This window comes from Mizuhopecten yessoensis, unplaced genomic scaffold, assembly GCF_002113885.1.
Source record: "Mizuhopecten yessoensis strain PY_sf001 unplaced genomic scaffold, ASM211388v2 scaffold3015, whole genome shotgun sequence".
NCBI classification, from domain to species: Eukaryota; Metazoa; Mollusca; class Bivalvia; order Pectinida; family Pectinidae; genus Mizuhopecten; species Mizuhopecten yessoensis.
Genome location: NW_018404833.1, coordinates 156020 through 172101, shown reverse-complemented (window position 1 = coordinate 172101; position 16082 = coordinate 156020). Strand labels below are relative to the sequence as shown.

At 35.9% G+C, this 16082-nt stretch overlaps 2 protein-coding genes across 4 annotated transcripts in view; one reads left to right on the top strand and one right to left on the bottom strand.

Moving 5' to 3' along the window:
* Window positions 1–6214, bottom strand: part of LOC110446834 (WD repeat-containing and planar cell polarity effector protein fritz homolog) — a 32900-nt gene extending 26686 nt beyond the window's left edge. Inside the window, exons 1-8 of one of the 2 annotated variants that reach the window (XM_021492152.1) lie at window positions 6175–6214; window positions 4534–4757; window positions 3952–3996; window positions 2945–2992; window positions 2149–2219; window positions 1780–1839; window positions 1289–1409; window positions 943–1076 (exon numbers count right to left, since the gene is read on the bottom strand). In XM_021492152.1, coding sequence (XP_021347827.1) covers window positions 943–1076; window positions 1289–1409; window positions 1780–1839; window positions 2149–2219; window positions 2945–2992; window positions 3952–3996; window positions 4534–4594 — 540 coding nt within the window. In that variant the 5' untranslated portion in view covers window positions 4595–4757; window positions 6175–6214. The remainder of the gene's footprint in view (window positions 1–942; window positions 1077–1288; window positions 1410–1779; window positions 1840–2148; window positions 2220–2944; window positions 2993–3951; window positions 3997–4533; window positions 4758–6174) is intronic. The other variant, XM_021492153.1, reaches the window with a different exon arrangement.
* A 1704-nt stretch (window positions 6215–7918) lies between these two features.
* Window positions 7919–15064, top strand: LOC110446833 (kelch-like protein 13). 2 transcript variants are annotated; one of them, XM_021492150.1, is made up of 6 exons: window positions 7919–8018; window positions 9560–9968; window positions 11039–11225; window positions 11589–11704; window positions 11841–11999; window positions 12877–15064. In XM_021492150.1, the coding sequence occupies exons 2-6, from the start codon at window positions 9614–9616 to the stop codon at window positions 13098–13100; spliced, it is 1041 nt and encodes a 346-aa protein (XP_021347825.1). In that variant the 5' UTR covers window positions 7919–8018; window positions 9560–9613; the 3' UTR covers window positions 13101–15064. The 2 variants fall into 2 exon arrangements, with proteins under 2 accessions (XP_021347825.1, XP_021347826.1); XM_021492151.1 differs by lacking the exon at window positions 7919–8018 and adding an exon at window positions 8453–8518.
* The last annotated feature ends 1018 nt before the right edge of the window (window positions 15065–16082 follow it).

The following is a 16082-nucleotide window of genomic DNA, read 5'->3' as shown; positions in this document are numbered from 1 at the left end:
TCTTATGTACCGTTTTATCACAACGTAGGTCCTAGTTCGTCTCAAAGCGGTTCACAAATTATTTTTCGTGGTTAAAGAATTAGTACATCATAGGTCATTCTCAATTGAACATCTGTACACAATTTACCAGACACTTGGGCCCCATTATCATGTGCATGCTCATGCATTGACTTTTTGCTTAAACAAACTTTCTTCTGACTTGTCTAAATCATGTGACATAGTAAAAATTCCAGTGGAAATATTTAAAACAGTATATGGCAATTTGACTTGAGTACAGAATCTGAGTTTGAGCATCAGAATGGTTTCATGAATACTGGCCCAGATGGTGTTCAATCATTGCAGCTACTGTGAATTTAAACAGAAATATTTCTCAATATTTCCTTCTTTCAGAAACACTTGTTTTTATTTGTTATTTGTTATTTGTTATCTTTTTATATTTATTGTCATATTGTCATTGTTACAAGCGAACAACAATAAAAAGTTTCAACCTAGGATCACTTTTGTTCATTTCTAAAGCTTTACAATTATCTGACACAAGAATAGAGCATATTGTTACTAGAGTTACTTCCCTTTAGTCACATTTGGTGGAACCACTGACAATTAATCATAAGCATTCCCAATAATCATTCCTACATTACACCGATCATTTTCATTAGGTTTTACCCCATGTGTTAACTATCTAGAACAGTTTTCTTTTTATCTATTTCAGAAAAATGCCAAGTAGAAAATTGGCAAAAAATTTTTTTTTGGAGTGACATTTTTTCCTTTTTCCTTTATATCTTAAAATTACAACTCATTGACCGGAGGCCTAATATTCCAAAAACTATTTACAATCAAATTTTAATGCTGATAATTTGAGGTAAATTGTATATTACTTTCAAAAAGGCAATTTAAATACCTACAAAACGTGTTGGTTTAGGTTCCAACTGACTTCTAGCCTACCTTGGGTTCCCAGGTAGAGAGTTTTTCTAGACGTTTTATTGTCTCCCCTAGAGGAGGTCTTTTGACAAAGTAGGCGTAGTCCAGCTTGTTACGGTCTGGATACACTGTAATCAGGAACTGTTCACAAAGGTACGCTGTAACACAAACAAAACACTCTATAATGTCTACCAAGGTAGTTCTGGGGTAAAAAATATGGTAACATTTTAACAGTGATCTTTTAATAACAGTAGGTATTCATCAGAAGAAATGTATTTTTAAGTTTAAAGTGGTTTATCATCTCAAAATTTAATTTCATTCCTGCACAGAAAGGCACCTCAAATAAATATTCAGTATCACATACACATACCATCTGAGGCTGCATCTGTGTTGACCTTGGTCATCATAGATTTGTCAAGGAAGATCTTGTCAAGGTCGCCACTGTGTCCACTCAGAACATAGGTCACACTGACCAAGTTACTCAGGACAACCTACAACAAAATGTAATGGTCAATCAGTACAGCTGGTAGTAAAAAGGTCACCCAGTACAGTGTTATATAAGTTCAAAGGTTACACTGTACAGTGTAGTATAAATTCCAAGGTGACCCAGTACATGGTTATACGAAGGTCACTCGGTACATTATAGTATACATTTCAAGGTCACTCAGCACATTGTAGTTTAAATTCAAGGTAACTCAGCACATTGTAGTTTAAATTCAAGGTCACCGAGTACAGTGTAGTATAAATTCCAAGGTCACTCTGCACATTGGTAGACAAAGGTAAGTACAGATGGTAAAGTTACAGTAAGAAACATTTATGGTCAAAGAAATCTGTGAAATAGAATGAGGAGTCTGGCTTTACCTGGAGGATCCTTCGACTTCTCCATCGGACATGTACTAGTCTGTGGTGTGACAGCAGGTCCTAACAACAAATAAACACCACCATACAGGGAGATCAGAAATAATTTCTATCATCATTCTCTTATCATTTTGATACGACATCCAGTTGAAATAGGGAATCTAAATGAAATTCCCACAGTCAGATTTTATTTAACACATCTAAAACTACATTTTACCCACTCAAGTTTATAATGTAGTAATTTTAATTTAGTGTTATTATAACATGAGGAGTACAAGTGTAGCATCAGGATAGTTGTTGTTACGACAGATATATGTTATAATGCAAATATTTGTTTCGGTGTTATCAACACAACTCTCCAGAAACATATACCTCTAGCTCCTTCAGCGTGTCTCGTAGCTTCTCTGGTCTCTTGTTCTTTGGTGTCCATGCTATGTCCTGACCTAAGGAAATTTAAAGGAGAGCCATTAGGTCTACTGACTATATCAGTGTGAAATCAATCACATGTTTTAGTTGTATAATGTGTATATTCCTTCTTGAATTTCAAATTGATGCACATTCTATTTTCAATAGATGTGTAATGGAGGTAATTCATCTTTGTAAAGCCTTTACTAGGGATCAAACCCTTGGCAGCTGGTTTACTTGTCCTAAGCTCTACCAATACAGCTAAAAGGAAATTATTCCTAGCCGCATTGCCATGAAATGGGCAATGGCTAGTGTTTTACAAGGGTGACAGAGGGGTGCGAAGAGTTACTTCCCTTTAAACTGTTTTAATCAATATCATGTAGTTATATATTACACCACGACAATTCAATATTGAAACATTAATGTATCATGAATAATAATATATAACAATGTATTATATTATTTAATATTACAACCTTACAATGTAAAATATATTATATTGTACTGTAGTGTACGACACCAGTAATTTTGAATTTAAACTGAACGGACATTGAAAAAACCTGAGTAAAATGAAAACATCTTTTAAGACATTTTAAAGCTTTGCAACTTAATATATTGTGTATTTTCAATGAGATGCCAATCAGAGAGTTGTCAAATCCTATCAGACAGAATAAATTAACATAATTTTATATCTATCTATGAATTTCTATATTATATTATAGATATACTGTACTATAACTTTACAATGTATAACAATGTATACCTTCTGAGTGCTGTTGTCTCTCCTCCAGGTACAGCTGGCCCTGGGATGCTGCAACACATCAAATACCACTTAATAATAAACACGTACAAAAGGTACAAATATTTCTATACAAATCACTCAGGACATAAAACTATCTGAATAAGGAACTGTAACATATCTTTTGATATAATGACATGTAATGAAAAGCACTTTTTTCTCCCCGATAACTCATGATCATGAATATTAATTGCTTGACACATACTTTACTTTGTTTATCTATGAAAATAACAATAGTGATCTTATTTTCATATTTATACATACATATGTATATGTATTTATTTTAAATAATTATTGCTTAATTTCATTACAAATCATTTTCACTTCCAAGAATTTTTAAACTTGATATATACGCTTTAAGAATTCAAATATTTTATAAAAATTGAAATGAACTCTTTTTAAAAGATATATTGAAATACAGGGCTAGACAATAATGGTAGCCTGATAGTCTGTGATTTGTGAAATCTCCAACTGGACTAGGGATTCTAAAACCAGCTAGCCCGATTGACTGGTCAACATCTGATATTGCTTATGTTGTTGAATTATATTGGGTTAGTGGAATTGGTTCATTGACACACTAGTACAAATTATAAACTACAACCCCAATTGACTAGTTGTATTCACAATCAATTTCTAGCCCTGATATATCTTTTTTTGTTTTCAAATATCTGCAATTTTTCAAAAAATTGTGTTGAAAATATTTTCTGAAAATTTTGAAGATTTACCTCCCCTGCAACAAGTTACATTTGGTGTTTTGCCAGTTTCTTAAAAACTGTTGGGATTACATACATTTTCTTCTTGGATCCTATTGTCATTTTCAGAGATAAATGAAAACAAGCTACATATCATAAAAAATTGATAATACTTCATGAGTAATATCCCCAAAACATGCAATATTTGAGTCATCCTGATTAATAAGCTGGAGGCATTATTTGACATGTGAAAGTGTATGGAGCCTGTAAACAACTTACCAGCTTGTGTTTTGTCATGGTAGGTATGGATACCAACAACATCATCTGTAACAACAAAGTATCATTACAATACAATACAACATTAGTGAAAGATAAAGGCAGGTTTGCTTTTAGTGAGTGGGGNTTAGCTAAAGATTCTTGCTCAATGCTCAGATAATGATGATTAGTATTTGGTTCTGATAATAATTCCTTCACAAATTCAGGATGCCAGTGTTTGACATTGGCTGGTAGTCATTTTATTTCCAAATTTAAAATCCAACTAGACCTGTTTTATTGTCAAACATCATATATAGTATCTGTTGAACTTCTTTTTAAATTTGTTCTGTTTTTGGTCCTTCTTTATCATATCATACCAGTAGTACAATGGAAGGCTTGTGTATTTCTACGAAAACCAACAGCTTCACTTATTAATTACTGAATGGACTTACTTGAAAGTGAGTTAAGTGTCAATTTGTTTTCAGTTCTATGATTATATTTCTTTTCATAATTTAAAAATACAACATCTAAATGAATGAAACCTACTTTTAGGCCACACGTAACCCTGTTTTATACAAGTGTATAAATGAGATGCCTTATAATTACCTGGCAAAGCTGTCTGGTTTCTGAGGGACCAGGTGAACACCTCGCCCATACATGTTGCCATGATGTGTCACACCCTAGTCCGTTCCATTACAAATCACAGATAACTGGAGTAGAAAGGCGATATCTCAGCTGGCACTTCACGCATGCTACATGACTACAGAGGTGTATCATCATCGATACTAACCACAGGAAAGTGGATCAGTCACTGTCATTTCAAGTAACACCTAAAAATTAAATGGATAAAGAAATTATATTGATAATTCAGTGTTTTTCTCAGTCTGGTTTATTATATAATTAACATGCATATGCTATATTTGCCTCTTCCAACATAATATATATACTAGCCAAAACATTTCTTATCATAATTAACATGAGTAAAATTGAATTCAAATTTAAACAAGTATCAATGAATGAAGCACAACACCCAAAATAAATGAGATACAAAAACATCTGTCTGTATAGTTATATTGCATGTTTGTAAAACTTATGGCAAATAGAATGATCTGGGTATATCATCAAAATGAAATTGCCTACATGTCATTTGTAGAATACAAGTCTTATCCCTTAAACTTACATTATCCTTGATTATGTACAAGAAATATAAATTGACTAGAATCAAAGTGTCAAATTTATTATCAAATAACAATTAGCTTGAGTTTCCTCTGGCTCCATCACTAGTTTAAGACATTCTGACAGATAGATGTCTGTGCAGTTCGGATTTGACTTAATTTAGATTGGGCTTGAAAAATGTTAAGAAATTATGGAAGAAATCATCATGCTTTGATATATGCTGCATTAACTTGCATTGTATTACAAAGTATAACAGTCAAGTGTTTTTATTCCCAAACTATTTGTATGACTCTGAAATGGGAAGAATCCTCTACATTGTAGATCTAGAATTCATCAGATTTATTTTTTATGTCTTTAATTTCAATCCTTCACAGAGTCATGCATGTTTACATATTTGATGTTGTGATAATAACTAGAAAAAAGAGTTTGGGGGAGCTAATAACGGGTACTACTTGGTGCTTTCCTGTTGTCGAGCTATATATTATTATATATAATCTGTTCACAGGTGTTTGAAATTCTTACTGAGATATTTACCATATATATATAAAATATAGGGTACATTGTATATAATTAAAAAATGTACTTTTTATACCGTTATTTTTTTTTATATAATATATATCTCAATTTAAAGTCAGAATTTTAAACACCTGTAGTAATACTATGTTTACGTGATATATATCATATCCCAATTTATAGTCAGGATTTAAAGTTTTTCAAGTACGTTTTCGTCCTGTGAACAGGTTTTTGTCCTATCTTCATGTATTTTTGTACCAGAGGATACTTATCAAATTATGATCAATCGCAATATTTATTTACATATACATTGAGTTCAGTGGTTATGAATTTACGTCGATATTTGTCTCGGTCATGGACAGTTTCTTTCAGAAAACCACAAAATATTCCATGTCATTTCAAGCTTAGATATTAAAATAAACTATTTATTTATGTAAACAGACGTATCATTGTATCCTGAAAAGCTTTCTAAAATGAAATAATAGCCCATACATTAAAAGATCACTCTAAAAATATGTAAATATCTAACCTAGGATACACATAATACAAAATTCCTACCTGTCTTAAAAAAATTGTTTACCTCGTACCGGAAATTGAATGAACCTACTAATATTCATAGTAATAAAACGGCTGTCGTGAAAAATATCCGGAACATAGTGTTGAGGGTCACTCGGTGCATTACACTTACGTGTCAGATTCAGTGCTGATCTTTTTAAACACATATCAACTGACTTAAGCAATTTACACCAGATTCAGCTAATAATCTAAGCATTGATTTAACAGACAACGGATTAGCTAACAGGAAAAGATGATAATCAAACGCTCCATCAAACAAATACCATAAGAAGTAGACAAGTACATTTTGTATCATAACTGTACCACCTAACACATTCAGGAAGAACATTTGATTAGTATCAGAATAGATTATCCGATTTATGAATAGAGGATTAGTTCAGTACCGACGTTGTCATGACATAAATAATGGGCTGGTGAACTTTGAGGTTTTCTAACAAAGCGGTCGCTGAAGATGAAAAAGTGAATGACGTCAGGCCGGCCAGTTCATGCAACAAGCAGGCGACTGGTGCACGCGGGAAAACACGACGGACAGAATCCCACGGAAAGGATGGTGTTGTTGCTTGGTGCTGAGGCGATTGCTAAATCATCTGCCACATGTACCGGATTAAGAACGAGACTGTTTACGTGGGGTCAATGAGTACATATTTCTGCACCTAGAGCATATTTCATAAACTACTCATAAAAACGTGTTTGGTACAGGGAAACAAAGGTAATTAATATTCTCGTAGAGATAAAGCAGGCCCCTCCATTTCGTCTGCCCAGCCTTTAATTTATGTCGAGAAATATATTCTGAACAGTCGAACGAACGGTCAATGAGATATCACAAAATCACATCATCATTCTGGGCTGCAATATCTCACTTTTTCTATCTCGATATGTTCATATATATTCTTATTAAACGATCAACGTTTTGATATTAGACAATGTATTTTACTGGCTCATATTAATTACAGTAAAACCTCGATACAATGCCCGTCATTTCATTTGCTACCTCGCTAAGGCTATCATCGCCGACATATCTCATGTTTATCTTTTCAATGTTCAAGTCTCCTTCCATCTATTGCCAAACCCTTTTATAATGCCAAATTTTCATTTTACAAGTTATGTCAATATAACGAGGTTTTACTGTCCGGAGGTATTGAGTACTTTACATGATTATGATGATATCTTATTCAGCTGTACTTTCGTGATGTCACTGAAGTTTTGCATGTTATTGTGTGATTTCTTTAGTTCTATTATACTACTGTTAACACAGCCGGTCACAAGAGTCGCTTAACACACAGTGAATTATATACATGTTAACCATTCAAACGCGTATCACTATCAATTTCATGGATTCATTTAAACTTAATTCGAACCTGGAGTTATACGATTTATATATATATATATAAACTCTTCAATGGTTTTATATATTGTAAAGATCAGTCAGCTACATTCAACTTTCTGTGTATTACACATGTACACACTAATTTGTCAACGCGTAGTGCTATTTTAATATATAAATATAATATACATCTTATATGACATTTTGTTTTTGAACGGCGCATTTTAAGCTTAAAGAACTTTCCGCGATCGCCTGGCTTACAGAATAGTATACACACTGTACCAGTAATTAACTTATAATCTACACTTACTTGCTCCCGAAACTAAACACCGATTAACGCTATGTTCACGGGTACCAGATTACCGAGTTAAGGCGATACCCTATACCTTAACGACTATTAAAAGTACAATGTGATATTTTTAATCAAAGTTATTAAAGCGTTTATTAAATGTTTTGTGACGAGGATGTAATATTGACGTGATCAATCGCCTGTCCTGAAGCTGTAAGTACAATATATGATGTTCCGTACTTATAATGTTTGTCTTTGATATATTGGTATTTTATATACTGGTACCCAAACTTAACAAAAGATTCGGTATCCCCAATACATTGGGTACATAGTCGGTAGTTACTGGTATAGTATGCAAGACCTTACCATCAAACGATGGGCTAGTTCCTCTGTTGGTCATTTATCATTATTTGATTAACTTCATTCAACTTATTTCAATAATTTGTTTACGAGTATGAAAACACTAATGCATATATTTACTTTGAAGACTGATCTTCAGATGAAGTTTAATGACAAACACGATCACATGTAAAGTCGAGATCAGTGTAAATACAGATATGTATATTTAATCTGGGTATTCGCAAAGGAACGGGTTACTTAAACATTGATATACTTTATATACACGGGCTGATTACGGGTAAAACAGTACCTGCTACAAACCACACACCACTTCCTGTTGGAGAATGAACGACACATGACAATATTTCTATCAGGTATAGTTGATAAATATACCCATATATATAGTTAATTAACAGTAACAAGAAAGTGCACACATGTTGTTACCTATTGTTCGCGTTATTTAAACGCGAGAGTCGATGTACACGTACAGAATCTAAGAACTCCACATGGCCGCACCGTAACATCTAGAAGGTCAAATCCAAATTTGATCAAGACGCTCACCGACATTTTTGTGCGAACCTTGCTGAATAATGAATTGATTTCGTGTTGCAGATTTAAGTATAGTTTATATACATATATAATTGATATGATTTTAAGATTCAATTCACAAACCGTACTTGGATCGAGTACTTTGTGATGTAAAGTGTATATGATGTAGCATATGTTTTAAATATAAGTACTTTGATATTATGTATCATCAGTACTTCACACAATTTAAATATTGATTTTGATAGAATTGTGGAACATTTTTTAATGTTTACCCCTTGCGTATTGTGTGACACTCCATTGCTCAACTTTATCAATGTCAAGTATAATCTGCCAGAGTCGTTCCAAAAACTTCGAGAGGGATGAATCCATTTTCGGGTATCTTTTATTCTACCTACTTGAATATTGATATTTGCTTTGTTTTGTCCTGATTTTTTCTCTCTTTACATTTTCTTAACCCCCAACTGGTTTGTATGTGACAGAATGAAACTCTGCGTCCAATTCAAACTAAAAAATGAACCAACTGTCTCCCAAAGGAACACAGACATGGATATTTCTGGAAACCAAACAACCGACCAATAGCACTATCACTTCCGGAAACAACTAAATACCTATCAAAAGCAACACACACATGGGTTTTTTTGGCGCTAAAACAACGTATAACCAATGCATTCACAAACAAACCATCTCTTAATCTTAAGTTGAGGCACAAGAAGCGTGTCTGAAAAAAGCACGCCAATTCTTCCGTACGTCGTTCTTAGCAATACATATGTAAAGTATACAAAGATTCACAAACTACACTTTCAACCGCAGTTAATCCTTATGTCGAGTATATCATGTTATAGTACTTATTATATTCTGTCTTCCAGCTATCTAAATGACCCGAACAGATTTTCAAAAAGGAAAATCACAAATATAAAAAGATGGACGACGCAATTCTCGGTATGAAGTCTTACGACTTCATCTTCCTGTTCAACAAGACTTCCGGTAGCCCGCGCGTGCAGTACTTTATGGTGGATCCATGGACCAAGACCCGGATCTTCCCAAAGTGTAACTCAATCGTCTTCAACAAGCTAACACATCTCGTGGGCTTCCGGCCAGTTGTACTGGACGGATGTCTCTACATTATTGGCGGGAAAGATTGGGAGTCTGGACAGTACCGGGCGAACACGTGGCGTTACGACCCCGCCTCCGGTCGATGGAGCGGCCGAGCATCCTTGCTTGAGGCGAGATGTCGGCACACCGCCGACGTTCTCAATGGCTGTATCTACGTCACAGGTGAGTCTATTGGCCATGACTTACATGATAAATGAAGTTATAGACGTCAATTCTCCGTGTGAAACAGTAGAACATTAGATACATGATGAAAAAGCAGATACACTCCCGTAATCATAGATGGATTTTTAACCAAAACATACGGACAGATATATCACACTAAAGAAAATACGAATGAGGACGCTTACAGCGTAGCCGAATCGACATCGATTTTGTGAACAACTCATACGCTTCACTGGTCATTTGTCTGATGAAGGTGACTGTGTACATACCGTACCAGTATGTACCGAAACGTCACATAGAAACTCTTATTGGTTGTGCAAAAAGAACTTTTCATAATCCATACTTACCAACCGGAAGAAAATGTTTATAAGTGAAAGACAACTAACAGATATGCAACAGAGGTCTAGCTTGCTTGCTTCATTTTTATTTATGCGTCTCATTCGATTACCAAGAAAGATAAAAAGTATGACATTATGACTACTGTAGCGGATGATGTATGCATTGACTGTTCATAGCGAGGCAAGGTATAAGAAGAGAACTCTCGGATTTTGAAAGTAGAACCCTCATTTATTGTTACAAAGAAGGCATATATGCATCTGGTTTATCTACAGTCCGTCGGGTTGCTTCATAATATCACAATGTTTGTATGCTTTATATCCGAGTATTACTGTACAACAAGAAAATTCATGTCAATACCGCTTAAAAAAACGTAAAGTGCTTGATAACCCATTTTTAAACTCCTAATGGTAAGTTTTACCAAGGACTTAAATAACATTTCTAACTAATCTAATTCCGTGGTTTTACTGGTGAAAATGTGACATGAAGTGATCATGCTGATATTTTAGGAAGTAAATAAAAAAAGTTATATGTATCAGTCAAAGATGCGCAGCCTCTTGACAATTTTACATATTTAATTAATCAAAAAAAAAAAACATATGATAATCTTTAATAGGTATAATTAAAGCATTGTTCAATATGGATGAGCTTTCTCCTCATATGCTTGTTCTTAAATATATCTATTCCTGTTTAAATCATGTTTAAATCAATACTGGTCTCGTTTGGTGTCGTAGGAGGGGAGATCAACGGCGGTGGTGTGACGGACCTATGCGAGTCGTATGACCCGGTACTCAACACCTGGACCGCCATCAACTGTCTGCCCCGCCCCCGGGCCGACCACGCCGCTTGTGTGAATGACGGCAGCCTTTACGTTTCCGGGGGTATCAGCAACCTTAAACATCAGTGTTCTAACGTCTTCTGGTAAGTCAGTGATAGTTTTCATTATTAACCTTCTCACCATCAAGACAGAGAAAAAAAATCTTCGCCACTGATAGCATGTGTTTTGTTGCTAATTGCCATTTTTTTGTTATACACTATATATTCAAATGATGTTAACTGTGTTTGGAGTAAAACTATTAGTGTTCGGTGTACTATTAGACGTTTTAGGGATTTAGATTAAACTTAAGGTGAAAACGATGGTATACTGGTTTACCATCATACACTGAGGGTAACTTTTTTTTACCGACAGTCGATCTAAACACATCAGCTTAGGTCAAGACTTGGCTAAACTGTAACAAATGATCAGGTCCCTGTGGTCATATCCAATACGTCTGTTATTTTCAGGGTATACGACGCCGTTGCGAACGAATGGGACGAGCCTATACAAGGCGTTATTTTGCCCCACGAACGGGAAAAACATAATATGGTCAGCGTCGGAAAATATATCTACGTTGTCTCGGGTGAGTATGACTAGTAAATACAAAATATTATTGGCTTATTAAAGCGGTAGTGATGCTGTTATCCTTTGGTCATAGTATGACTTAAGTCAGATTACCGAGTGAACCTCTGGTGACTGTCAGCTGTTTTCCTTTGAAGGTCGCGGATTTGACCAGGAGACGTGGTCAGAGAAGGATGAGTCGGCCATCTGTAGCTTTAACACCCGTAGTAAGGGTGATACAAGGAGGGAAACATGCTGGGATGTGTTCCACCCCAACATCTTCAACCCCCGGGCCAACGCTGGCGCCATAATGCTCGGTACGTACGGGGGTCGGGGCGAGGGCATGTTTGCTCGTCTAGACACGCCTTGGCTACACAGCTGTGCCTTAGATCAGTTCTGTTTTTGTGTACAGTATAATCGACATAACTCACCCTAACAGTTCGGGGATTGTGAAAATATTGTACCTACTGTTACATATTGTACCAACTCTGATTATGTATGTTGCTCAGGATTGGGGATTCGCCCTCTGCTTGTGGGCGACCAAAGTTAACCTGCTGCACCCATCACAGCGTTTGGAATCTGTCTATTTTCTCTTCACTCCCTAACAATATTTTTGTCTAGAGCCTTGCTTAATAATACTTAACTTTTGGCCTAAGTGTTAACGTTTGATCTAGTGAGGCAGGCAATGGTCTGTACGCCTAATCCGTGACATACCTAATTCTATAAAAATGGTATTTGTTATTCCATGCTAAATGTTTAGCTTTTCTGGTTATCACAACAACTGATTAACCAGTTGTAATGTGATTATGGCGGGTGCGTTTGGCATGATATTTCAGTCGGATACACTATAAAGTCGGCATCAGGTCCGCAGGGGGCAAATACACCAACATACGCCGTCTCCGGTACACATACACGCATACATAACAAGGACTTGAGAATTTGTTACAGCTATATTTGGACCTAACCTAAGGTGTTGAGAGTAATTTTACATGTTTTAGGGGGTTAAGATCAACTTTATAGCTGTAACAAATTCTCAGGTTCCTGTGACATACATTATAACACATACAGCAGCACGTCCTAAATCAAATTAACCGTTAAACCTACATTCTCTTCTAGCACTTCAGTATACACAAAAATGTACCTTTATTAGTGAGTCTCAGTGAACTAATATTTCTATGTTTAATTTCATTTCAGGACCACATTTGTATTTAATTGGTGGGAAGAGCTTCCAGAAAGACTGTGACGTCAGAACGGTGGAGTGTTATAACGTGAAGAAACGTAAACTGCGCGAATCGTTCACGTTGCCGGAGGGTTACAGTTACGTCAATGTGGACTGTGTTAAACTTAGTGTACCCGTCAGTAACACTGACATCAGCTTTAACGACCTCCTCCTCTACGACAAATGGATAATGTGGTGACGTCACTTCCTCAGAGGTGGATACAGCTTGTTAGGGGGAAACGGTTGAGTGTGGGGCGGGAGGCGGGTGGGGGGATATGGGTTCAACGCGAAGCACGGGAGACAGGTTTGGGGTAAGGGTGTTATTTTCTCATATTGATATTTCAAGTAACTGTCTATGGGAGAACATTTCAAGCTCTCGTCTGAACATTATGAGACTTTATTTTCTAAGGTTGACCCCCGCATTATCTCAGAAATATGTATCATAGCGCGGCTGCAGTTGAATGAATACTTGCTCAGTTTTTTTAAAACGTGAAATCAAATAAATTACAAGGGTTATAAACATCAAAGGTAGTACTTGTCTTTTCGCACACAACTGTCCAATTAAGGTTCAGCACTGATGTGACCTATTGATTATAGCCAATGCTGGTCGGTTTCTGTTCGTCTTATACGAGTTACCTCCCCTACATCAATTTGTGTTTGTATAGTCGCGATAATTTCACCAACAGTCGATAGTTATCTCGCTGATAACTTCTATCCAGCAATTTGTTTTATAATTTGTGAATCTGGGCCACATACTCAGTTACCGAATCAGGTTTGATATACAAGGTCCAGTATTTCACAATCTGATTTAATGGAAGGTGTCGTATTATACAGGTTGCCAGTTTAGACGGAACTCTTCGTTTGTTATCGGCAAATTAAAACAAGAATGGGTTTCTAACATTTTATTGTCATTCCAATCTTTTGGTAACGTGACGTCAATATTCCGTCCTTTGCTTCGTTTTGTCCGCCATTGTCGAGAAGCAATGATGCAAATCTATTAAACAGCACCACACACACACCAACCTCTACCTATATTGTGATGGAACGACATCTATGGGTAGATATTGAAATTTACAGCCCTGGTGATATATATCCAGATGTAAACGCACTATTGCAATCTGAAACGTCAGATGTATACACAGACATGATACGATATAATTTTAATATACCTGCTGTTATTCACAGCTTGGTTCGTAAGAGGCGACTGATGTGGAAACTACCTACACAATTGGGAATTTGCTTTTGCACTATCTGCGTTTGGACACAAAAACGACCAAAATGAATCTGCTATACTCATTTCTATTTTGATCTCTTTTCTACTTCCTCTTTATTTCATTTCCTAGCGCCTTACTTTGCAATATCTCACTTCTGGTCTTAGTGTTGAACTTTCCGTGGCAAAAAAAAAAATGTTAAATTCTTCTGTCCTCAGACCCGGGCATATCGGATTCGTTAAAATGTTAGCCGTTCTTCCCTGCTAAAGACTAGTTTATCCGTTGTAAGAAAAACTGTTAACGAGTGGAATACTGTGCTTGGTGGTTTCGGCATGGTATTTTGTTGGGTACAGTGTACAGCACTATAAACTAAGCATTGAATCCATTCCATCTCAAAGAGGCACACATAAAACAATACACACATGGCATCTCCTTCAAAAAATAATTTAGCAGTTAAAAGGACGATAAACACAGGAAAATCAAACGGACTATCCAAGTTTCCTCTGGCCCTGACACCAGACTTGACAGATAAATGTCTGGTGTGGGGGCGGCCCCTACACCAGACATCTATCTGTCAACATGTCTTAACTGGTGTCAGGGACAGAAGAAACTCAGGCTAAACAACCATATGCATGATGCACTTATCATATCTTTGTATGAAATGGTGGGGTAGGTAATGGTGATTATTATATGCTCTTTATAAAGATATGATATGATTAAAAAATGCACGTTTTCTTCAAAATGACATATTTTAATTTCCATTTTCCATTTATTGACAGAACTGCATCCATGAACCTCCCTTATTTGTTAAATGTGTAAATGTTTCTATTTCTTAATATAAATTGAGAGTATTTGCAGATATCTTCTGTGCAAGTACATGGCGTTAGAAAATGTATATGTAGTTTCTTTTTTTAATTCTTGTATACGGCTCTTATTAGTGTTCATAACTATAAATTCCTACATGTAGTATATGTAGTTGTTTTCTTTTCTACCACGTGATGGTAATTCTGCAATAATTCCGAAATCGTGTACCAACATACGGTTACCAGCCGGGGGTAAAATAGACAAATCCGCCAGTCTCTCGAAACAGATGTCGTGACCAAGCGCATTACACGTGTAAGTTACATACGTGCTCTGTTGCTGACGGAAGTGGGAATAATGTTTCATCGTTCAGAAATCCTGATTAAGCATTGGCATGTGGAAAACAAGCGTTTTTGCTCAATGGCTTATCGAAACTAGATACAGTGTATTTTTATTATATCTATATTATGGATATTGAAATAAAATGGATAATCAACTCCCCAGTTTATCGTTCCCGGAATTACATTTTACACACAGATAGGCAAATGAATAAGGCTCCATCTGTGAACCACGACAGAAATATGCAGATTATGTGAATTATCAATATTATTGACCGGAAGTGGACGTCCCGGTATGACTGGACTTAACTTGATTACTCCGGAAAATGTATAATCACGACTTCATACGATTTAGTCGATAATTATGTGTACTTACTGCTGTAAAGCATCCACGTGGCGCGCGACCGATCCCCGAGCAAAGCGTCCTCTAACGAGTCATATAGTACAGTAATTAGGCAGAGCAATTACTGCGACATCGATAACGAGGAACCAATCAATTAGGGGGATGCTTAGTCAGGAATGGACAGTGGCTAGTCGATACTGACCACAACGAGGAACTGGACACCGGGAAACAATGGTGCCAATCAATGTACAGTCGACAACTATATTAGCCGAATTTGTAATTCAGATTTCAAATACAACATTAACATGACGGAACACAATTACAGAAATATGTGAGGAGATTTATTCAGAGTATTTAAGTATTCAAACTGTTCTCGAAATTTTCTCAGTACCCAATAACATGTGACATAACACGTACACTACACGCTGAAAATAAACCTCGAATCACCTTTGTGATCAGTAAAAGTTTGGAATATGCAAATTTCTTAT